This window comes from Lepisma saccharinum, chromosome 1 (assembly GCF_977018435.1).
Source record: "Lepisma saccharinum chromosome 1, izLepSacc3.1, whole genome shotgun sequence".
Taxonomy (NCBI): domain Eukaryota; kingdom Metazoa; phylum Arthropoda; class Insecta; order Zygentoma; family Lepismatidae; genus Lepisma; species Lepisma saccharinum.
In genome coordinates this window covers 44,225,743-44,252,523 of record NC_139229.1, presented here as the reverse complement: position 1 = coordinate 44,252,523, position 26,781 = coordinate 44,225,743, and the positions used below count along the sequence as shown (strand labels likewise).

Below are 26,781 nucleotides of genomic sequence, written 5' to 3'. Positions count from 1 at the left end.
ACTGAAGATAGTAGGCTATTTTTATTAGCCTTAATTTCCCAAAAAAAAACTCGTTGCCACTTGCCACGGTTACCGACAAAGTTAATAAATTCGAAGTTCTACACTCACATTAGGTGCTAAATCATGACCCTCTATCAATTTAAGATCTCATTGGGTGTAATTGTTTTATTATAGCCCAAATCACTTTTAGTTCATCTTTAAATTCAGTAGCCTTCATGTGTTAACATTCTGTCAAGTTTCCTACACTTTTCAGGCAAAAGATCATAAAAGAAATTGAAAAATTCACTATGATGTTTAAGCTGCTCAAATCTTTCTCTTAGAGCTAAAATAATCGTCTAGGACCTGGTAATAAAAATCAACTTTGTACCGTTTTTGTGGATCTTCAACAGTTTCATTATACTGAAACTACTACTTCTTTCGATTTCGGCTCTGTACAGTGTTGCCTATCTTTGGATCATTTATATCTAAATTCGATGCCATTCTTTCTCATCACCCGGGACAATCAGGTCGCCGCCCCCGACGCCTCCACGAGTGGAGGGAGGGAGACCCTGCCAGGCTGCCAAGTAGCGTCTAAGAAACTTTGAAAATTTTCATCACTCCTGCTTTTTTTAAAGCGCTTATATGTTTGCAAGAAATCATCTAACAGCATCTAGCACATCGTAGATTAATTAGATTAATGCTTTGAGGACACTTGCTCATTACATAACGTGGGGTAAAAAGTAATAACAGATTACTAGTGAGCAAAGGAATGTAAAGCCACACAACTTTTTTGCAATACACTGAGCCTCATGTGCGACCATTTGGACAGTTTTATTGACGCCAATTATTTGAAGGAGCGCATCATAGACCTCTCCCACTTGATATCTGAACGGAGTTAAAGTTTGGTTTGGTTTGAGTTGGTGTTTTAAGTCCACTTTATGCACAGTAAGGCTAATCGGGCCCGACCCTGTGGCCGAGTGGTGGTTCCGTGGAAGCCTTCAGAGAGAGCGGACGCGGAAACTAGTTGCTCCGTGAAGGTCAGTGAAAAGTTGCCTTCAGGAAACAACGAGCGGGAGTGCCGTGTGTGTGTTGCTTGTGGCGTTTGGTGCAGTTGGCTGGCGAGTAAGTAGAATTGGAAAAGTACTTTAGAATAGTAAAAAGATGAATATTATCAGACAAAATACCATCCAGATACGTTTTCCGTTCGAGGCACCGAGGCCGTCGGCGCGAGAAATTCATGACTTTATTCATGGACAATTTCAACTCCACGTAGATGAGATCTTGGGAATACAAATACCTACGCATTTTCGATGTGTTTTCGTAAAATGTATCAGAGAAGTTATAATGACGCGAATATTAGAGAAATGTGGTCCGGAAACAAACTTTTGTTATGATAATGGTGAAACTGTAAAAGTGCTTTTGAGTGATGCGGGGAGGGAAAGAAAAGCGGTAAGAGTGTTCAACTTACCACTAGAACTAGATGATGACTGCGTGAAAGAAAAAATGACGGAATTTGGGAAGGTGGAATGTATAGACAAAGAAACGTGGTCTGAAAACTTTAAATATTAAGTTTACAACGGGGTGAGAATAGTGAAAATGGAACTGAAAAAACCGATTCCGTCGTTCATTACAGTAAAATCTCATCAATGCCATGTGATATACGACGGACAGCCGAGAACGTGCAGGGTGTGTGGAAAAGAAGGACACGATAGCTGGCAATGTGATAGTCGTCAGATAACAACGCTTCGTGTGAATAAAAACCGAGAGAGAAATTATAGTGATATAGTAGTGGAAAGGGGGAGTTCCTCGAACGTGAAAAATCAGTTCCAACCAGATAATAATCAAAACAGGTCGGAAGGTCTACAAAATGTGATAAAAGAACAAATGAAAGATAAGGGGATAAAGAATGTGCCAAGTGACACCCGCCCGATGGAAATGTTCCCACCGGTAAATACGGAGACCACAAAGGAAGAACACAACCAGAAAATATTACCGATGGACACAAAACAACCGGGAACTTCCCACCTAGACAAACAAGAGGAAAAAGGAAGTGAAGAAATGCAGGATGACCAGATGCAGGACGAAGGAAACTCAGTTGATCTTCCTCCCATCCCAGCTGCAAAGGACAACGTCCCAAAAGAGGAGGACAAGGGACCATCAAAAGACTGTGAGCTGGAAAGTGAATTGAATACAGAAGAAGAAAGTGACGAAAGTGTCACTTCAGTGTCAAAGTGGAAAAAATCTCAGCAGGTGGGTGCAAAAAAACGGACGAAAAATACTTCGAAAGGTAGCGAGAACACAGTAGCGAAGAGGAGATCAGTGAGAGAGGTAGGAGGTATGAATAGAGTAATGAACAGAAGAAGTAAACCCTAAAAAGGGAAATTTAATTTGATATTTCATTTGTTGTTTGCATTTCTTTTTTCAACGTTATGAGGGACGATCGGAAAGTACTATTAACTATGTGCTATATTATTCATTTATTAATGGTATATACCACTAGAATATGTACTATTAATATTAATGGAATCTTTTCGCCTGTAAAATGTAAAATGTTAGAAGAATTTGTACGGGTACACTCCATAGACGTATTGTTTTTGCAGGAAGTTTGTATGTGTGACTTTCCATCAATATATGGTTACGAAGCGATAGTTAATACTGGTATCAATGGCCGTGGGACAGCAACACTTGTTAGAAACGGCCTAACCATTACTAATGTAAAAAAGTTAGTAGATGGGAGAGGCATTAGCTTTCAAAGTAAGAACTATACTTTTGTGAATATTTATGCCCCATCAGGCAATCAAAATAGACAGTTACGTGAACAATTTTATAATCAGGACATTTTATATTTGCTACCGTTAAATGAATCTAAAATAATATTTGGGGGTGATTTTAATCAGGTATTAAATCCCACCGATTGTTTAGGAGCTTATCAAAAGAGTCCAGCCCTTGCAACATTAATTGAAGAATTGCATTTGAAAGATATTTGGTTACAGAAGAGACAGGATATAATATTTACATATTTTAATAATAAATCTGGATCGAGAATCGATAGGTTATATACAAATACAGATCAAATAAAAAATATAACATCCATAGAAGCATTGCCAGCGCCCTTTACTGATCATATGGCAGTAAAAATGGCAATTAACCTGGAAGAAACAAAACTAGTCAGGGGTCCTTCATATTGGAAGCTAAATATACAGTTATTAGAGCTTCCACATATCAATGAAATATTTGCACAAAAATGGGCCGACTGGTGTAAACAACAAAAGTATTACAGTAATCATAATGACTGGTGGGTTCGATATGTAAAACCAAAATTAAAAACATTTTTCTGCTGGTATGGAAAAGAAAATGCAAAAGACAGAAACGGATTGATCAACTTTTATTACCAGTGTTTATACGAGGCATGTCAAGGGAGAGATGTCACCAAAAATTACCAAGCCATACAGCAGTATAAAGCCAAAATCTTAACACTGCAGAGGCAACAAATGGAAGGCATAACAATAAGAACAAATTCCAAGAATTTAATTCAAGATGAAAGAACTTCGATGTATCACTATGTACAGATGCAAAAACAACAAAAAACACTCATGATAAACAATCTTGTGGATTCAGGTGGAGAATCGCATGCGAGTCAGCCAGGAATCATGCAAACATTTTATGACTATTATGGGGAGCTTTATCAAACCGGGGAGGGGGAATCAGAAGCAAGAGAGACAATACTGAATTCTTTAACTAATGGTTTGCAAGAAGAGGATAGACAACTTTTAGATACTGAAGTAACAATAGAAGAAGTATATGAAGCGTTACAAACATGCAATCTTAAAGGAGCACCAGGAATAGATGGTATTGGTTACAAGTTTTATTTGCAGTTTTTTGAGATTATAAAATATGAACTAATCAAAATCATACAAGATGCCTTTAAAAATGGAAAAGTTTTACAAAATGAAGGCATCATCATATTGATACCGAAAAAAACACATGCAAAACAAGTAGACGACTACAGACCAATAACATTACTAAATTGTGACTATAAAATAATGGCAAAGATCTTAGCAAATAGGTTAAAGTTAATTTTACCACGGATACTCAGCGAGAAACAAACATGCATTGGCAAAAAGCATAACATATTCAGTGCAGTTGGAGGGATTCGCGATCTGATATCCTATTATCTGGTGCAGAAACTTGATGCATGTGTGCTTGCTTTTGATTTCAAAAAAGCGTTTGATTTAGTGTCGCATGACTACCTGTTTGAGGTGCTAAAGGCATATAGATTCAGTGATAAATTTATTAATATTTTGAAAGGTTTCTATCAACAGGCAACATCTCGGATAATGGTCAATGGATTCCTGTCGTCCCCAATAAATATAACAAGATCAATTCGGCAAGGATGTCCACTAAGTATGCTCTTGTTTGCTTTAACCCTGGATCCTTTGCTGCAATATATCAGGAAAACTACTCCCGACGCGATACACGCCTTTAAGGAAAACCAAGTGTTTGCTTTTGCAGATGATTTATCCGCTTGTATCACCACAAACGAGCAAATGGAAAAAATGATGGCAGCGATACATATATACTGCCGTGCTAGTGGGGCCAAACTAAATATGGAAAAATCAAAGGCGTTACCCTTTGGCACATGGGATCAAAAATATCCAGATATAGGGATCCCATATGTACAGGAAATTAAAATATTAGGAATAATTTTTCACAGGGACGAGGAACAAATGTTAGAATCCAATTGGCAAAAGATAGCGAGAGACATTCGCATACAATGTTATAAAATGCGAAGCAGACAGTTGAACATGATACAACGAGTGTGGTTTTTGCAAACATATATGTTTAGTAAATTAAACTATACGGCCCAAGTGATCCCAATCAATCAAAAATACCTCAGAATAATGAATTCAGCAATTGGTTGGTTTATGTGGTATGGCCATTTTTTTCGAATACCACTATCCAATCTATGGCAAATGAAACTAAAAGGAGGATTGGAGCTCACAAATATTGAGATCAAATGCAAATCCCTATTCCTGGCAAGATCCTATACGCTCTATGGCATCGAAGATTCCATTACATCATTATGGATACAGTTATGGACGGAGGAATTTCCACCCCAAAATCCGCCAGATCTACGCAGATTGCAAAACGGACCGATATATCTACGAAGTTTGATGCAAGAATTCAGTTATGTGGTGCTTCCGCCAAAAGGTGAAGATGTAAAACTCTCTCAATACTTATATACACTGTTTCACAAACAGTTGCAGATACCGACTCACCGCATTGAAAAACATTTTCCCAATAACAGATGGCAAAATATTTGGAAAAATTTAAATAAGAAATTTTTGGATACATCAGTGTATAGTGTTTGGTACAATGTAATACATGATATTATACCAACTAATGAACGCTTACATAATATCAAGAGACAAACAACTAATAAATGCCACATGTGTGGAGAGATAGACACCACTGAGCATAGAATAGTAACATGTAATGGAGTACAGGAAATTTGGAAATGCCTAACGACATATCTAGGACAAATATGTCGAACATCACCCCAATACTTTCAACCGTCGATGTGTACAAGACCAGATTTCAAATATTTTCCAGAAAAGAAAAACAATGCAGTAATTTGGTTAATAGCTAATACAATATATTATGTATTTTGTAAAAAGTATGAGAGCAATAGCATTTTGTTCACACAGTATTTAAAAAGAACTAGATGGAAAATGTTACAATATCCAAAAATGTATGAGTATTTTGGAAACTACCTCAGTGTTGTTTAGAAAACAATAATTTTGTACTTGTGGTGTGAAAGTGTAAACAGGTATTAAATATATGAAGAAATGTATATTTATATTACAGGTACAAATGCATGTTTACGCCAAAAATATTGTATCAGATAGCCAAAATGGGACTCTTACTATAATACTTACTATGTTAAAAATTCTATACAATACTTTAACAGAATTCATGTAAGAAAACAGACATATTTTGTATATATGCTGATAAAATAAAATTTTGTTAAACAAAAAAAAAAGTGGTTAGCACATCGCGCTGCGACGCCAAGGGTCCCGGGTTCGAATCCCGGTCGGGTATGGTTGTTTGTGAATGTCCATTTTCATCCATTTCATCATTTCAGCATGATAATAATAAACAAAAACAATAATAAATAAATTCGAATAAAATGTATTCAATTAGGTATTATTAGTGTATAACAAAAATTTTAATCGTAGTAATTATTATTATTTCTTTTACTGCTGTGATCGAAGTATTTCAATGTTTATAATTAATGTAAGCTTCATTTCAACCTGGAGAAGTCTTTTCCAAAACGAAACTGATGGTAGGATCAACATTGCCTTGGAAAATGTTAGTATTGTCCCTTATATCTGCATCAAAACGATCCGGGAGATTGCCAATCTTTTCTAGGTACCTTTGTTACTCTGCATCATTCAAAAATTTCAAGTGATCCATTTTGTTTCCGATCTTTTATAAGAAAATAAGCTCGGTGACGATCTGTATTCCACTTGTTTACATTAGAAAATTCGCCAAACCGGAAGTTCTTTCCCCGCCATCAATAATCGAATTGTCTAATCGATCATTTTTTGTTTACTCAGGAATAACACCCCTGTTGTAAAATTGAAGTATTTCAATGTTTATAATTTATGTAAGCTTTTGTTCAACCTGCAGATGTCTTAATACGAAACCATTGGTAAAATATCAACATTGTCATGGCAAATATTAGTATTGTCCCTTATATCTGCATGAAAAGCGTCCGGGAACTTCCCATTTTTTCCAGATATTTTTGTTTTTCTCTATCGCTTTCAAATGTCAAGCGATCCAGTCTGTATGCGATCTTTTGTAACATAATAAGCTCGAAGGTAATCTGGATCCCAGTGGCGTCTCCTGACCCTGAACTTAAGGCGTTGTCAAAGAAGGAATGTTAACCCCTCCTCCTCTCATTTCTGTGACCTAATATTACTCATTTTCTACGAACATTTTTGGTGTAAATTTAGAAATATTTAGTAAAACATTAAATTACATAAATTATTTAAAATGAAGTAAATACTTCATTTAAAATATTAATATTTTTGAAGGGTAAGGACAAGCAAGGACTGTTTAAACGAGAAAATTAATGTTTAATACTTCGCCATACAATTAATTTTTAAAGCAGCAGTTTGCAACCAGAGGGGTTCGTGGAACTCCCATCACCCCTACAAAAAACACCCTGGACATAAGAATGACCCGTTCATTGAAAAATCGCTAAAATGCACATTCCCGGTTTTTCCCCTTACCCTTCATTTATCCTTCCAAAAAGTAAATTTTGAAAAATCAACTGCTCGTTACTTACAGTTACTTGAATTCCAGCTATATTCTTCTTCCTTTAAAGAGAAATGCGCTGATCACCGCCTCATAAAATTTGGATTTATCCCCTTCTCTCAGCTTATAAAGTAATTCTTTCTCGATGGAGATAATTCAACTGACCACTAATTACAGAAGATCCATTGTATGTCTGAGCAATTAATTTATCCCCACACTTATATTTATCCATTATTTCAGTCACGTGACTAAAAAGAGCTCCTGCAGTTTTATCGGCGCTCATGTCATGAAACCCAAGAAATCTTTCAATGACTTTTTTCTGTGAGTCCGAAAAAAAAGGTAACACTGTTGACACCTGAGATTTATTGCTAATGTCTGATGTTTCATCGACAATGATAGCCACAAAGTCTGTGTTTTGAATTTCATTGTAGATTTCATCTCTCAGAACATCGAAACTGAATTTATTAAATAATTTTGAATGCCTGCCGAAGTACCGCGAAAAACTGTAGAATTTAATAAATGTTCTTTTAATGAGGGATCAAACTCGACACTTGCAATAAGGAATTCCATGTAATTGCCCTTATTTAGAGATGCTGCATTTTCCTCATGGCCTCGGAATGGCAGTTCTTGCTTTGTTAAATAGTAGACGGCGTTAATCAACCTCTTTAATATTTCCCTGTTCTTTTTTACTTTTTCATTGTGTAGCTCTGTTTCAGATTTTCGTTGAGTATCCAAAAGACCGTCAATTCTAGTAGGGGTGGCAACAAAACTACTAAATTTAAAGAAACTAGAAAGATGCAATTCAGACTCACTGTGTTTCTTCACTGCAGTATTGAGATGATTCAAATCCGCATACCCTTGATAATTCCAAACACCTTTTTTAGTCGAAAGTCGGGACGGGGTATTTTTTAAATCCCGACATTCGGGACGGGAAATGTTCGAAATTTTCCGAACCTCTTGAAAAATGGAATTCTACACGTCATTTTCACCTTAAGTGATTGTTTTTGCATTTCTGATACAAAAACTAAGAATTTCCGATAAGTCCAGACATTTGCAATGCCGAAAACATCGAGAATTAACAACTTTTTACAATGACCATTCGGTATTTCCCGACTGCTCTGGATCCCGAAAAAGTCGGGAAGTCATTTCCCGAAGTCGGGATCGGGACAGGAATTTTTTTCCCGATCCCGGTGCCGACTTTTCGGGATCCCGCACTCCCCTAAGAATAATAAACATGTTCAACAGTAAAATTTATTCACCACATCACACCCGCAAAGCCAGTCTGAAATTTCATAGAGTTCTTTTCGAAAATGTCTCTCAAAACCTTTTCAAGCACAACTTTTTCCTTTAACATATGTTGACATCGTGAGATTCGGACATGGTCGACCATTGTCAATCACTTGTTTCTTCTCTGAATACGAAAGCGAAGAAAAGGAATCATTTAAATAGTTTTGCACAACACTTTCACTATTCTCCATCTTAAAATAATCACATCACTTCACACGACACGTTTAAAAAATAATGCACAACAATCACGAGCAAAACAGCGCGGAACGCGGGGTGAATGAAAGCCAAACCGTTGGAAACAAATACAACGCCTTGATAAGCTAACCATGGTGGTGGGTGGTAGGATGCGCATGCGCAGTCATCCTATGATTCGGCAGTGGTAAGACGTTGTATTTCCTCTCCAACGTCCTGGCAGTCTGGGACCGATCTGCCTGCCTGACAACCACTGCGCGCTGCGCCGCGTTCGTAAACTACCGGACGCTCGAAACTGACAATTAAAGAAAAACGCTCAAAATCGTAATTTATAAAAGTACAGATACTTTCTTCTTTATTTCATTTTCCTTTGGCCGTTGACACACGACTTACACACCCAGAGAAATCGCCACTGCTGTATCCCACTTTTTTTACATTGGGAATTCGGTCAAACCGGAAGTTCATATTGTACAGTTGGATCCATGAGTATTACCTTGCAAATTGTTCACGACTATTGTCATTAATTTTTCTCTTACATCCTATGTATTTTTATGTATGCTGATGCAGAAGTTGTCAACGGCTTGTTTTGAGTTTTCTTATAATTCTTGAAGCTCTTATTGGATCAAATAAAGCGCACGAATATGGTGATGGGCAGGATCAAATAAAGTGCACGAACATGGTAATGGGCAATTTGCACGGTAATACTCATGGATCCCACTGTACATGCGATAATCCATTATTTTTTGCTTACTCAGGAATGACCCCCATATGCCAGTGGTACATGAACATGAAAACAAAAAAATTGCTCGTTTTGGACCTCCCGATCGCAGAGTAGTAACGGTTTTGGTTTGTAATATGTATCCAAAATGACGTAGTGATATATTTTGTTCTTTCACACCAAAAAATGCAACAGAAATTTCAAAGAATGTACCACAGCGTTGCTTTATTGGTTGATAAACATATTGAAACACTGACATTTTATGTACATGATGACATACGAGATTACACAAAGAAATAACATTGTTTACAAGCCGCCCCCCTTGGCTAGCGGCGGCGCCAGGATTAATCATCTAGGAGTGCTGAGGGGGTGCGATGCTGAAAGTAAGGAAAACATTAAAAATACGCATGCAAACTTTCAAAACTGGGGGAGCAAGGTGCCAAAACTGGGGGAGGGGCAGAACAGTTTGCTTTACTTTGGTAGAAAAGGTTTAAGATAGTGCGGAGGCAAAAATACACTTAGCAAAAAGCGGGGGGCAACTGCACCCCTAATCGCCGCCACTGATTAACATAAATTACTCACTGAAATGAAATTATATGTGTGAAATACGAGTATATAACGTTTGATTGGCATTCATTTTCCAGGGAGTCTATGCCCCCCTTGCCCTCCCCCTGGACTTCCATGATGATGTGCATTAAGTCTTCTACTCCAAGAAAGTGGGCATACAGTGTAAGCATTCAGATACACGTTGTAGTCTTATTAAACTATGTTCTGAAATATAAAATGAAATTATCCTTGCCTTTGAAAACACAATTTTTAACTTTCCACAGCAACTTCGCCTTCGTTAAAATCGCTTCTGCCGCACTGTCACCAACAACGAACTGTAAAATTTATTCGTGAACGTTGGCCTTCTTCCTAACAGTTTTTGATAAAGCTTGAAATTGTACGTTTACTAGCAGGGACGGCGACAAGGGTGGGCACGGGTGGGCAAGCGCCCACCCAAAAATTCCTGTGCCCACCCGATTGCCCACCCAATCGAATTCAATAAGTACATATACTTGGGGATATAGGAATGATTCAATAAATAAGTGTATTCTGGTGTTCATAACATGTACATTTTGCTTGTGAATGTTATCTATGCTAGAAATGTTCACATATTATCATCCCATATAAAGCCAATTTTCTCATTAGAAAGTGAAAGCAATTACTAGAGCTATTGAAACAAAAACTGTGATCAAATGAATACTTCCATGATTAAAAGCAGCTAGTAGGCTTAGGAGGCTCAAAATTATGCAGGGTATGATCAAGATTAGATCAGAATTTAGGGTAAACTTGAGGACTGCAGCTCCGGGCCTTCACTGGGAAAGACTGCTTTGAAAAGTACCACATTATGAAAAAAAAAATAAAAAAAAATAGGTACTTCGGATGTGGTAAAAATATAATAACAAACCACACCATGTAACTTGGCAAGAAGTTGTAACTGAAACTGTGTAGAGGAGATTGGAGTGAGGTCTTGGTGCTGTAAACTCCGGGCCTCCACATACGTATATAAATCCCAGCCTGGGTATGGTTAAAATAATCTCCAAATAAACAAATAAAAACATCATCTTATCGTTACTTCCAGCAACACAATAAATTATTTAGACTTTTTAATTATTATTATTATTATTATTAAAATAATTTAATCAAGAAGACTTAGATGGACAGGCCATGTGACACGAATGGCAGAGGAAGAATAGTTTACAGGATTCTGTTGGGAAACCTGATGGTAAGAGACCAGTAGGAAGGCCAAGACGAAGATGGAGGGATAACGTTGAGATGGCTCTAAAAGAAATCGGTAAGGATAGGAAAGATTGGATTGATCTTGCCCCGGATAGAAACAGATGGAAGACTTGTGTTTCTGCAGCCATAAACCTTCGGGTTTAAGTATGCTAGAGAGTATAGTATAGTTTAAATTAGCTCTGCATTGAAATTCCAGAAGTGTCCTTTTTTATATTTCATTACAATTTGTATATACCTGTCATCTTCAAATATCAATATGGTATGCGAAATATCAACTTTATATTCGTTCTACTAATAAGAACGAATCACAATAATCACTACAATACCGAAGTGAATACATTTTAATGAAGCAGTTATGTATGGAAAAAGCTACAGAATTATTCAATTGCTAATGACTGGCTTATCATATTTAGAAATCTTCGTTCGACACATAAATTTTGCCACACGAATCAGCCGAAAATGTCGACAGAATCTGTAGATGCAGCTGAAGTAAAGAAAAAAAAGTTACGTCACGAAGTATCCAGAACACGATTTTGTTTGTTTGTTTCTAAGCCCACTTTTATGCTCAGATGGGCTAATCGGGACTAAACCTACAGTTTAACGTGTAGTCCGAACCAGTGTGCATTGTGCTTCCACCAGAAGAGGGGGGAGTCCAACACATGACGTCTATCCATCGGGGAAAAATATACAGAAAGAACTCGCACCAAACGTGTCATTTTATCATCACAGAAGATGCGTCCATTTTAAGAGGGTGATTGCCTGAGACAAATTGAGACTTTCGGAAAACAACGTCATTGTTCACGGAATTAGCTGCCTTGATCCACTAATGAAACGCTGTGCAATTGAAACTACCACCTCAACTTTCTAAGAGGTACGAGCTAATGAAACTCCATTTTTGGAAAAGAGTAAGTCGTGGTTGATTTGTTTTATTTTAAGTCACTTTTTATTTTAAGTCATTTCAATTGTGATTAGATGAAAGTAACGAAGGGGCGAAAACAAATACATTCTGACACTCAAAATATATACCCTCATAAATTATTACTTTGACAGTAGTTCCCGGCTCCAGAGACTAGTTGCCCTGAAAGAATAAAGTTTCCAGGGTATGCTGCACAGGTTGACATTCTAGTGTATTCGAAATGGTCACGCCATACAACCCAAGTCATCTATAAAAAATAGATGAATTATTACTGTTACGGTGATCAACTTGGATGAATTCCTTGTGTCCTAAATCATTTTGTTACCTCAAAAAATATGTTAATGTAACCATACGTGTGTTGCTTCTCCCGCATTAGTAACATGAGAGTTCAGAAAACGAATAGCAACTTAGCTAATAATCTCTTCAATTCTGAACAGATTTTTCAATCTTACTTGTTTATTACTTGTGAGTGATATTTTGTCAAAATAGCCTTTCATTAGCCTAGGAATACTTCATGGAAAATGAACAAAGAATTGGTTTTCCGTGTGTGTTTTAAAACATTCCTAATAAGACGTTCATTTTAATCCAAACATGCAGTGGCGGCGATTAGGAGGAGCGGGAAGTGGGGGATGCAGTTCCCCCACCACATTTTGCCACTTTTTCCCCCGCCCTATGGCCTCTTTATGCTAAGCCTTTTCTACCAAGAAAAAGTATATTGTCCTTGCCCTTTAAATGTTGGCACCAAATCGCCGCTACTACAAACATTCAGATAGATTTGTCAGTTGTGCAAACCTTGTACGCTAAGAAAAGTGATCCCCAAAGGAGTAAGAAAACTCTTCCAGTCAAAAACTCATACAATGAAAATACTATGTTCAGGAACATGTCTTCAATTACGAGAAACTTCACGATTCTCTACCATCGCACTTTCTATTACTGTCGCTCCGGCTCCCGTGGCGGAGTTGTTAGCACATCGCACTACGACGCCAGGGGTCCTGGGTTCGAATCCCGGCCTGGGCTGGATGTTTGTGAGTGAGTGTCCATTCATCAATTTCATCATGTCATCACTCATCCCCATCTTCGCAAATTAGCCAAAAGTGGAACAAAAAGCGAAGTAAAATAAAGCAAATCAATCAGCCAATCAAATCAATCTATCACTGTAGCCGAATACATAAAATCAAGTATGTGCCTTGTATTTGCAACACAAGCTTAAACCTAATTCGCATTTATTTCACTGTATTAACATGCATGAAATAATGTGGTTAGAATGTATGGCTGCACATGCTACACCCTTCCTTGAAATAATTGTGTCCATGAGAGACAAAGCGAAAGGAAATGGAACAAGATGGGAGGATAGATTAGAAAATAATAAAGAGGAAAACAGGATAAGGAAAGGGAAAAGAAGTAAGAGGAGAATCGGGAGTGTAAGAGAGAGGGGGATACATTACGTCTTACATACACATATATACGTAGTATATATGGTCTTATATTTATACTGCCCACCTTAATCTAACAATATGGCGCTTCTGCCCACCCAGTCGAAAATTTCTGGCGCCGTCCCTGTTTACTAGACATGTTACGTGGAACAAATAGCTACGTACATAGAACGTATCAACAAGAAAACTACCCTTCACGTTACAACTCGCATTAATATTAGTGTTGCTCACGAGACGAGACATTTTCCGTCTCGTCTCATAAAAGGAGATGGGACAAGTGAATGTTTTCGAAATGAAATGGGACAGAAGATAAAGTTCGTCTCGTATCGTGGCAAGTTGGGTGATACTTAGATTGTGCTTGTTGTTGGTGGTGGTGGTGGTAGTGTGTGTGGGGGGGGGAGGTGTTCTCCTTCACTCCGACATCGAATACTGCTTGTAGTCATTCATCTTCATTGTAGCGATTAGTCAAAAGTGGGAAGAAATGTGATGTTAGAGAAGATACATATTAAATTAACCATGCGTTCTCATCGTTGCGGTTAAACAAAGTGACGGAAAAGCGACGTAAAAGTAGGCTAAATACAAAAATTTGCAATATATATATTAACTGAAGAAATCTGTCATTTACTGCAGGAAATTTTAAAACTCCCCGTACCTTTTTATACCGTATCACCTCTTATATTGTAGAAATTGGCGTGTAAACCAGTGTTCTAAACGAATTGTCTTAAAATTTGCAAAGAAAATATTATGACGAAAATAATTGTAATTCCAGAAAAGACATTCCTATAACATTAAGTTCTTGCCAGTCAAAACCAACCTATGTATTCGCAATGAACAAGGCTGTTCACGTGTTCAGCCATTGACTGTTACATGTTTTGCTTTGTCACCCTAATGGGAAAACCCTCTGCCGAGTGGCTGAATTATAGTAAATACTGCTATACTGCTAGCGCATAATTCATCTCCAAGAAATGGAGCACAGATGTTTGCAATGAAAGTTACGGGACTAGCAGAAGCCCTGCCTGCACAAATTTCTAAGTAATGACGTCAGAGGACCCGTGTCTGTGGAGAGGACGTTTTCAAATCCGTGACGTAGGAGGTGAATTTCAGCGGTGTTTGAAGGCGTGTTTCTCGAGAACAAAAACAAATATATATTGCCGAGGTATCTTGCACATCTCATGTTTGTGTCATTATCTGTAAAATGAAAGGATTTAAAACGTTTTACATATTTTCCAAGAAACTGCCTTTACACCATTGAATTCAATGTTATTATTTTCAAAACCGGAAGTGCAGTCCCCGCCACCGCCAAGGAAGCACAGAAATATAAACATCTGGTGAATAACGCCCATACAGACTTCAAAAAGAAAGGTCTCCCTTATCGCACAAAGCGTTATGCCTTATGACATCTTCTAGAAAATCTTTCATTGTTAGGCTAAATGCCTAAGTTGTTATGTTAGGTTTAGTTCTATTGGCATTAATAATACACTTGCAGTGTATTCATGCCAAGAGAAACAAACTTAATAACGTAATATTGATATGTCTGACGTCATAACACTAGGTTGGAATCATGTTGTGCAATAAAAGAGACCCCAAAATGAAGGTGTGCAAGCGTGTTTCACTTGTCTACTGTCTATTCTGAGAAAAATAAATACACAGAGCGTTGCGCTATCTGGTGATGAGCCGTGTGAACTGAAAACATGGCGGCTATTCGACGCGAGCAGACGAAGAAACTTACTTATTATGTACACAAATGTTCGAGTTATTCGTCTACGTACATTCCAGAGTAAGTGAATAGACAACAAAAGAAGAGCATAGATTTGATATTGGTTTAAAGAAATTGTTGACAGCAAATCGTATTTTTGCAGTGATTTAAATAATGTTAAGGAGTAAAACGCAGATATCATTTGCACTTACTTCACTTTACAGTTGATTAAATTGACTTTAAGAGGAGATACTGCTATTTTTCAGCAGGAAATTCTAAGCAGTCGTGAAAGGTTATTGTTTAAAAACATGTACATCGCATTCTTTCTGTTTCTTAAACTAACGCTATCTCACATAACCGGCACCAATGTACCAGTTTACTACGATGTGAGCTAATTATATGTGAACAAGACAAAAATATATCTATTGCTGTAATTATGTAACATGATATATCTTAGAACATAGTATGTATCAATATGGAGTCATTTTAGCCAATACACTGATCTAGCCAAAATATCAATAATAAAGATTGGAGGTCCTTGTACGTAATTCATTATGCTCTTCCAACCAAAACTCATTGTTTAATTCCGAGGAGCGAATTTACAATACCGGAAGTATCTCCAATTTGTTTGAAATTCGGCATACTCACTAATTTTGGCCTCCTAATCACGAATCTGCAGTTGAAATTTGGCTCTCGCGTCTAGAAATTGCAAAATAAGACTAAATACGTGGGTCCGTGAACGAAGTAAACACCCTTGATTTATGAAGAAAACAACTATTTTTTTGCAATGGTAACACTTTACGTGAGACAGATTTCTTCAAATTTACACCTGAATGTACTTACGCAAATCGGTACGGAACATTTCTTTAGGTGAAATAATGAATTTCTAACGAAAATAATGTATATTTCTTACATTAACAAGTACTTACTGTTGTTCCTTATTTCCCACAAACCATCCACGGACAGCCCCACGAACCATCACGGGGACGAGGTATGCCTACTAGGTTAGGTTAGGCCTGTTAGGTTAGGTTCCATTAGCACTCCTTTCGTTCAATTTAGCATATACTGACAATACGAGAGCGTATTGTGTACTGTAAGTACTTTCTCCTGTAAATTTGAAGAAATCCGTCTCCAGTATAGTAAAGTGTTACCCGCAAATCATTTTCTGTAGTGTTGTTGATGTTTGGGAATGTAGTTTTGATCCATTTTAATGCGAATGCATGTGGTTTTCTAAGAAAATCTCTTTCCGACGTGCTATTGCTGCTGACCCCTTTTGCTTTCTGCACGAGACTACAATGTTCTGTGTGTTACATACGTAAGCACTGTAGTCAGTGTTTCAACCCACGCTGTGTTTTCACTATAAGATGGCGTGTCGAGGATGCATTGTGAAGTTGTTACCGGGTGTGGAAGATGCCGTGGAATTTGTAATTCAACTCGGAATCTTAAAGAAACAAGTGGAATGCAGGATGTGGAAAGTTAAAATTTAAAGAATTCCATGTATTTCCTTTAATCGAGAAAAACCGATGTTATCCGTATATGCTAAATTGAACGAAAGGAGTGCTAATGGAACCTAACCTAACAGGCCTAACCTAACCTAGTAGGCATACCTCGTCCCCATGAAGGTTCGTGGGGCTGTCATTAATTTTTGGGCTAACTTCAATGGTTTAATAATTACTCTTTATGTCAAAAATTGAACTTTAGGTATTTTTCGGTGTACAAGCTTGAAACACTGCATGCACACTCCAAATCGACAAAACACTGACACAACGTGCGATCAACGGGTAAGCTATCGCCATATTGTGTATGGAAATAAGTAAGAACAGTAAGTACTCGTAAATGTAAGAAATAGGCATTATTTTCATTAGAAATTCATTATTCCACCTAAATAAATGTTTCGCAATGCAGAATAGTACGTTAGGAATGTAAAAAACTGCGAAATAAATCATTGATAGGTGTCTCACATATAGTAAAGTAGTACCTTTGCAATGATTAGCATTTCAAAACTATGTTTATGACGACCCTGAATTTTTACTATGCTTGCCTAACCTAACCTTACCTTACCGTGAATGGTTTGTGGGGCAAACATTTTTTCCACCTTATGCAAGATGCCACTTTCGCAAATGCAAATCCATAATGAATAGCGAACTTCACTTGTTCACATCATCAAACATGGCTACCATAATAGTGTATCGACAATCAGCGTTAATATGTGCACGTAATTTTGCAATTTTTGGAAGTGACCACCAATTTTTAACTGCAGATTCTTGATTACGAGGCCGAAATTGCGTAATTTCAAAGCAATCTGAGATACTTCTGGACCAATTCCGAACTAAGTTCCGTGGTGAAGGGTGTTTCAAAATAGTGTAGAAGGTAGTTTTTTAGATCTACGTGTTCCAAAAAAATTACGTTTTCTTAATATTATCATTCCTTACGTATGTAACGTCAATAGGGTTTTTTAGGTCCATCATGGATTCATGTCACAGGCGCACGTCTGCAAATTTTCTTTTTCATCTTATGATTGACTTGTGCAATGGGATAATTTGCGATTGCGATATGTTAATTGTGTGATGTATTGGCAGGGTGTGTAAATACGTTATCTTGTGGAACATCATGCACATTTCTTTTTGGCAACTGCAGGTCTTAAAGGGGAGGTTTGTATTTTCTGAATGACTTGTGGGATGGGATAATTTGAGACTTCTTATTTATATGATGGAACGGAAGGAGAGGGTAGTATTCTGTGGAAAGGACAAAATACTTTTGTCATACGACTTACTTCTCTTTTGGACTTCCAAATTCAACTTCGAGCTGCAATTCAGTGCTTGGCCTCGGAAAAAAAGGGGTAAGTTACCTTCCGAGGTTAAATTTTAGCCTTCATTTTTTGGAACCTTCATGTGTCAGTGCGGAAAATTGTGTTGGGGGCAGGTGGCTCGGCCAGTTTCTAACATGCCATCCACGGGGACTCTGTAGAGAGAGGAGGGGCCACGTAAGCGGTAGGTTAATTACCCCAGGGGCGGAGCCTGGAATCAGCGGGAAATTTAGACAGCAATTTTCATGACATTTCTTGGAGTATAGTCTTGAAAAACCGACATTTACATACATACATCCATCGGTACCTGTGCAACGAAACTAACATGGCCGCAAGTAGACTTCCACCTTGCAACTTCAAACGGCTACATCTCAACTTTAACCTTTTCAGTCCCAAGGCCATTTTCACAAGTAAGCCTCTCTGTCCCGAGCCGATTTTCAGCAAAATGCAGAGTTTCAATTAAATGAGTGTAGATTGGAGACTAATTGCCCTAGAGAGATCAGTGATATACCGTTGTACGCGGAATGAACCAGAGATTCAGACTATATGATTTATGCAAATTCGGCGTATATGTGGGGGGAGGGGGCTAACTCACAAAATTCCAAAATTTCGGAGATAAAAAATTTGCTTCCCCCACCCTCCCCCCAAGGAAAAAGTACATGACAGTGTCGACATGCACATGGAAATGATCGCTGACATGTAAGGAACACAAAAATATTTGCATTATTATCATATGACCAATGTAACGAGTTGTACCCCCAAAAGGAATGGTCGGCACGCCACTGATTCAAGCTTCAAAATGCAGCGGTACCTTGAAATGACTTTAGCTCAGAGACTATTTGCCCTGGAGATATGAACGATATACCGTTGTACGCAGAATGAATCACAGATTCAGACGATATATAATTTATGCACATTCGGCGTATATATGGAGGGGGAAATCCCCTGAAAATACTTTTTTTTTTAAAAAAATGGGGTTTCGCCCCCGCCTCCTCGAAAAAAAGGGTATGAAAATTTCAAAATGCACATAGAAATTATCGCTGGCATGTAAGAAACAGAAAAATATTTGCATCATTGTCGTATGACCAATGTAACTTGAGTTGTACACCCAAAAGGAATGGTCTGCACGCCACTGATTCAAGCTTCAAAATGCAGCGGTACGTTGAAATTACTATAGCTCAGAAACTAAATGCCCTAGAGATATGAAAGATATACCGTTCTATGCAGAATGAATCACAGATTCAGACGATATATAATTTATGCACATTCGGCGTACATATTGAGGGGGAAAGGGGGAAATCCCCTCAAAAATACTTTTCTTAAAAAAATAGTGTTTCCCCCTGCCCCTGAAAAAAAGTCAAAATGCAAAATTTATGCAAATTTGGCGTATATATGAAGGGAGAAAACCCCCAAAAATTATTTTAAAAAATTGTCACTTCACCCAAAAATTGTATTCGCACTTGGGCACAAAACGACACCTACGCACAACATTCACGGACAAAAAGCTAGAACGCAGTGGAAAATGAGCGCCTATTCTTGCAGCTGCTTGAAATTCTATTTTTAGACAATGCAGGGTAACCCCTGTCCAGGTGCGGCTCGTGCATTACTTACCCGGGGGTTCACTGAAGTCATGTGACATATATTCAGTTTCCGCAAAATAGACTTCCTTCGCCTAACAAAAGGATGGGTGGAGGGCTCAAAAGATTTGTCCAGAATTTTTTGTATCTGGGAGTATAAGGTTTTATAGGAGGGGTGTGCGAATAAATTTAGGGCTGAAACTACAAAAAATTGTGCCTTTATGAAAAAAGTTGAGTTTTGTTGGAATATCATGGACGTCCTCGAGTAGGGGCAATATATTTTTTTCCCAGGAGGAGCAAAAAACACTCCTTCAGTCTGAAGGTACTGCAACGCTTTTATAATAATTACCAAAAATTACTGTGACTGAAATTAAATTATATGCGTGTAATATATAATTTTTGGTTTACATTCAATTTCCATGGGGGCGGCCCCCTTTTCCCCTTCCGGACGTCCATGCCGACTAATCAGAACTGGTCCTATATTTATTAAAGGGAAATGGCAACTAATGGCATGCGCATACTAGAAATCGAACCTGAGACCCTTTCATTGATATGCGACAGCTTTGTTCAAATTTGGGGCTGGTCGACCAGCACACGCATTTTTTCAGTGGACAAGGAAGTTTGTTTACGTTAATTATGTGCATTTCAACATGTCATTTCTTACCTGCACGGACAGCAATGCCTACACTGCATCATGTGACATAACCTAGGTAAAGTCCATCCCTCGCTTCACTCCCAGCATCACTTAATACTTTTCAACAAGTATCCAAGCACTTCAAAAAGTAACAAACTTGAGACGATTGACACCGAGCGACAGCGAGTCACGTCTTCGCGCCATTCTTTCTCTTTCGCGAACCCGAAGTGTTTCCACCTTTAAGGAAAAACCTCTGAATGCATGCACGAGCTATTTTGGTAATGTATCTCTTTTATTTTAATTCATCACATCTAATTCCAGCGTTTATTTGTTTCCACTCATCCATCTCTGCCACAATCTTGCATTTATTCCAAGAAGTTTGGTGCAAAAATGATACAAGAGAAGATTGAATATGTAACGTGTGTGCTTCAAACTTGAACCCCACACAGCAACACTGGAAGTTAGGAAGCAGCGAGAACAGAGCCTTGTCCCGCGGCTTCTGCGAGAGAACGAACTGCGCATGACCGTTGGGTGGAGACATAGGTTCTGCAATATCCTGTTCCATGTATTTTGTCCTATACCCTCCTCGAAGCACGAAGCTTTCACAATGGCACAAGCTGTCCTATGGGGGTTCAACTTAAGGTCTGTATCAGGGCGACCGATTCGCGGTTTCTTCTTCTCAGCAAAAGAGTTCGCCATATTACGGACACAAATACATGACTTATTGTGTAGAATTTTTAGCGAAATAATGTGAAAATGTAAAGACATTGTTTATTCTCGAGGTGATTATCGTATATTACTGGGGGTTCACTGATCCTGTGCGCTATAGGGCCAACCGTGCCTGCCCCTGTCGCAACTTGTGGACACAACACAGATTCAACAACCAGTCTTCCCCCTCCCCCTGCTTGCGCCCTCACGGAAAACTTTCATTTTGACATCGGATACTGATAAACAAGCTTCCGTCTTCCTTTGTTGGCAAAAATTTGACCTTGAAAAGAGACTCAAAAAAGAAGTCACTTTTTCCACCCTTTCCCCTCCATTTTCATGAAGACAAAAAAATGCAAAAAAACATTTCTGTTAAATACATGTGTTAGGAACAATAAAAAAAATCGAAATTCTAGCCAAAAATAGAAACGTTATAACGTAAAAACTACGACCTTGACACAGCGTCTCGATCGAGACACTTGGGACTGAAAAGGTTAAGTGGCTGTACAGTCGTAAATACTTGTTTCCGTGCTCCAGAATTTTGTTTTTCACAATTGTAAACACACAATCTTCATTTTAAAAAAAAAAAATCCTTTCGAAATCGAGGGTGTAAAATGCGGCCACGGACCTTCTGTTACTCCTATATGATTCTTTGTGAGCAGCCGTCTACTCTGGTCTTGGTTACAATACAGACTGCTGCAGGATTCTAGAATTGGAACTTCTTGATAGTCATGTGCGTACAGCGCAGGGGTTGTCTGCTTCGGATCTGTGATGTTGTTACATTCCAACTTAACGAGAAATGCTTTCATTATTAGGTTAGACAGGTCAAGTTTAGGGCTCTTACAAATAAAAAAAATCATGCTTTTGTATTTAGTTTCAATTGCAACACTCCTTCTCTGTTAGTAGATTCATTTCTAAGTGAGTAATGTGTCCGACTTATCCATATATCGGATGATATTCACAAGGTTCACTATAGAGCGACCACAAGGGGAAAAACCTTTGACGAAAAGTCCCCGTGCAGCTTTCCTTCTTCCGTTCAGTTCGGGCCATAAGGAAGCATGGTCCACTCTTCCCCTCCCCTCCTCGAGGGAGTATGGTGAACAGGAGTCGCGGTTTCTTTGCTTGTGGTCCCACTATAGATGATAAGGGAAGTGCTTATAATTTGGTAAATTAAACTAATATTTGAAGTGTACATACAGAATGTGACACTCTGACAGTTGTAAGTACTAATTGTTACAAATTACATAATAGTACTGAAAAACATACAAAGAAGAAGGAACCTAGTTAATGTACATGTAAACATATATGAAGAAGAACAAAATCTTGACATGGATCTCCAGAATAGACGAGAGAACTTTCTGTGCAGTTGCCACTATTACTCCGTTTCCTAGGCAACGGTCAAATGTCCGCTCTCTGCCAAAGATATATGGGACAGAGAAATTGTTCTAAACGAATTCATAATACCTCCTGATAATGCATATGAATGATAAGGACTTAAGCATGTAGGGGGAGGGGGTCAGAGAGCTTTTATCATTCAGGAGGGGGAAATATTATGTATATCACATGTAGATGAAGTGAACTCACCCTGAGCAGTCAAACTTGCTACACAACTATGTGTGCTTATTATTTGTAAAAAATAAGCTGCTTTAGAGATTACGTATGCTTCAGGTGGAGACTGCTACCGAAATAACAACAAAAGATTTATGTTTTACGTCCCCACTCCTTCACTTTCAACCCACAGGTTGCTGCACACATTCAAAGGTTGCAACAAATTGCAATATTTACCCCACAAATTTTATTGAAACAACAATACAATCTATGCATTTGTGGGGGGGAACTGGGGAATGAGCAATGAATTATAGATTAGTGTCTGTAAATATCAAGAAGTTCAGCTAGCTATTCCTGTTGAGACATGTTCTTTTTCGGTTAATGTAGAACTCACTGGAATACACCACATATCTCTGTTGTATTGTGAGGCATGATTTAAGTAATCACTTTTATTCTTCCAATACTTGTAAGGTGGATCTCAGACCCAAGTGACGAGTGGCAAAACTGTCACCTTCAGACTATAAGCAAGCATTCACAATGCATGCACAAACAACAGATGGAAGATTTGCTTTATTGAGGAAACAGTACCAATATATGTCACGTGTTGCTTTGTTCTCAAAGCTCCCTGAAATTGTAATATTATAGATATGTAGGTTGAGCTTTTTATATAACATATTTTTTCATTTACTAGAGTACAGCATGAGACCACTTTCACTCACTCGTACTCATTCAAGCTGCAACGCTCGATTGTATAGGCCTACAATGGAATATCATTTCAATGTAACAGTTATTGCAGACACATAAGTTTAATATATCTGCCTTGGTAGTTTCAGCCCACAGTCATTATTGCATTTTCATGTATCACTGTGTATTGGTATGATAGACTAAAGTAAATTTTAACATCGAGATGATGACTATGTTCACTTAAGTTTCAATTTCACTACTGTCTTTGACTTCACAATCCACTACCACGTTATGGTCTACGTGGGACTCAAGCAAAATTGTCTCACTGCAACACTCTAACGTATACTGTTACATTATTATTATTAAAAGTGATAAATATTAGGTATAAAATTATAAAATTGATTAATATGAAGACTTTAACATGAACCACTTAGCTTATAGTTGTGGTTTTAACATAGAAATTAAAAAAATTCACGCACATTGTAATACAAGAAAATTATTTTCCATAGAATCCCACTGCTGTCCCATTATGAAACTTTCCACTCAAATAGTCAATTGAATCACTTGTTTCAAAAAAAAAATCAGAAGGGGTGTTTTCGAGGTTTTTTTTTTTCATTGAAAAGTTACACAATTACAGTCATGTTGCATTTCAAACTAAAGCTCATTAAAACAGAATAGAATGATGTGAATTTGAGCTCTCTAGGTCAGATTGTTTTTAATTATAGCTGTTTAAAGATTTCAAATTTTGAAGAGGTTTTTGCTTTTTTGGAAGTCAATGGCTCAAACACAAAGAGCCTCCAAAAGTCAGAAATTTTACAGTTTTTGATAATTTTGGGGTGACTACCACTGTATCAAAATCATCAATTTCTGAGATATCAAGGTTCAGACCATTGATTGATTTGAAATGGCTTGACCCAATTAATAACCATGAATGACATTGGATTCAATTCAAAATTGACCAGTAGACGTACATGAATAAGAGTTACATCAGAATTTAGATCATTCAATTGTGCATTAATCTGTGGCAACAATTTTTTTTCTATTTTTCCTTAATTTTTTTTATTGCAAAGGACAAGAAGTGCCTGGGTTTCCCTGACGGTGCAGCGTTAGCATCATCACCTTGTAATCAAGGGTCTGTGGTTCAATACTTGGTTGAGTCACATAGTGATCAGGTCCTGCTTTATACTGTGGGACTTTAAACAAAAACTGAAATAAAATTAAAAATAAAGTGCCTGTTTATTTTGTTTTCTAAATGAGCGTGCAGCCATTTGTGATGATAATTAAATATGCTGCAGGTACAAATGTTTTAAACAATTCTTAACCTTCATCAGATTTTTTTACTGGTTATAAAGAAGTTGTCATCAGTTTTGTGAAGAAGCTTTTTCTTAGTATTGGGTAGTCCTACAAATTCAACCTTGATCTTGATTTGAAGCTCTTTGCTGCTGTTTTTTTTTTCCCTAAAGCCATTATCATTGTAAACTCACATTACTAAACCAGTTTCATACAGATTCATGTTCAATGGATTAGCAATGTGCGTTGAACGTGTCAACACTGCACAGGCTGTCGCTGGCAGACTTGCAATGACGGCTTGTAAATTCCACAGTTCAGAAACGTTTCTGTTCTACCCTCACACAATTTGATCATGCATTTTTTTCTTACATAATTTCAAGAACAGTTGTTTGGAAAACATCAAGATACCTGCACTTTCTTTTTATTCTTACATTTATAAAAAAATTGAAGGCATATTTTTTTAAAATTTAGTTACCAGAGATTAATGCAGGATTGAATAAGCTAAATTTTGATGTAACTCATTTTTATGTAGGTGTACTGGTTAATTTTTATTTGGAGTTCAAACTCGTATATCCATAATTTTTAATCCAATAGTAATTTTCATAGAAGATAATGATATAGGGCCCATTCCAAAAGTCACACAAGTTCAATGTGTTAAACGAGTTATGGTCACTAACTGTCCCATAAATGCTCTTGTGCATTTCATGAGTTTCGTTATGCTGTCCCAAAAGTTGCTTTCTGTGCGTTTTGTGCATGGCCTAGGAGGCTGGTTTGTTCGGTGAGAATCGTCTGCTTCTTGCAGACAACGTGCGTGCATGATTGCTTCAAATTGCACTAGTTCGGAAATTGTATTATAATTTTAACAGAGAGCGATATGAAGCAACATGCACAAGATGAGTGTGCCTCAACTGTTCTTACAATATGATTAAAATGAGTAACAGTATCAGCAGTAGAGTTTATCCCAGAAGAACATGCTTTCTTCTGGATGCCATGCGGAAAACGTTGCACCTGCGCTTTCACCTAGAGCATCCCATAAGTCTGTAAAATGTAAAATAACTGGTTTCACCAGGTTCACAAGCCCAGTTATTTTCGTTGAATTTGTTTGTTTCGTTAAGACTTTCGGAATGCACTCATAGTAAAAATGAAGGTTCTGAAACTCGACAAGATATAATCACTCCCCCGTGACATCTGAAAAAAACGAAGAAATTTCATGAATTCCCTCCCAGACGCACCAATATCCATAACAGTAATCCAGGCGTCATAACCTTATATATCAGATAGGGAATCTTTGGCACATGTAATTCACAGTTCATGTAGTTAAGATGAGATTTGTCATGTTAGTGACATGATTGTTGCATTGCCTGTGTTGTACATTCTCTTTTTTTATTCTATTATTTGATGATAGCTACCATGTTTGTGTTCAGGGAATAGATAAACATTGTTAATACCTATTTAAATTTGTAAACCAGTATCTTACTCATCCCATTGAATATATCATGATGAGCACTCTGCACATTATTTGTGATCCTGTTTATGATTTATACAACCAGGATAATTGATGTGTAAAATCTCTCATTGTCACATTGAAAATTATGAAACTATTTTATATTTGTTCTCCAAAGAAAAATTACATTCTTTTAAATATAAAATTCTCTGTTCCAGGCACATCAAGTTTGATAAACCAAATGACCAATGTTCCAGGTGGTCTTCAGACACAAATAATCCACCACAGGTATGTAACCTTTTTGGCTTTGATTGCCTTATTTATCATTTTCAACGGAATTAATTTGCAGAGGTGTCATTCATGAGAAAATCTTGTGGCAGTAGTAACTCCTTTGGAAGATTTCAGACCGAAGCAGCAAGCTTCATGCAACATATTTCTCTTGGGAACTAAGCAATCAGCAGCAACGTTTCACACCATAGTTGAATGACCAGCTGAACGTGTCGCCTCTCTCTTCGATGTGAATTCTCCTGTAAACTTACAGAAAAGCTATTTGAACTTAGTGAGTAGGGAAGTGAGTAAACACAAGAAGAGGACTGGAGGTTGGACTGAAAATGCAGGTGAGAGGAGTGTAGCGAACAGGGCCTCAATGAAAGGCATTGTGTGATCGGGATAAATAAAACAAAAATAATATAGGCCTCTAGTAACGTCATACAAAGAAACAAACATAATTACCAAGAATGTTTATAGCCATTTAATTGTTATTTTCA

General features: G+C 37.6%; 1 protein-coding gene across 2 annotated transcripts in view; it reads left to right on the top strand.

Moving 5' to 3' along the window:
• The first annotated feature begins 15,301 nt into the window (after window positions 1-15,301).
• muskelin (muskelin 1) overlaps window positions 15,302-26,781 on the top strand; it is a 103,967-nt gene continuing 92,487 nt past the window's right edge. For both annotated transcript variants that reach the window (XR_014442399.1, XM_083131287.1), the window contains exons 1-2: window positions 15,302-15,407; window positions 26,233-26,302. Coding sequence is in view for 1 of the 2 variants with exons in the window: in XM_083131287.1 (XP_082987413.1) it covers window positions 15,322-15,407; window positions 26,233-26,302 (156 nt within the window). In the remaining variant the exon portion in view is untranslated. The remainder of the gene's footprint in view (window positions 15,408-26,232; window positions 26,303-26,781) is intronic.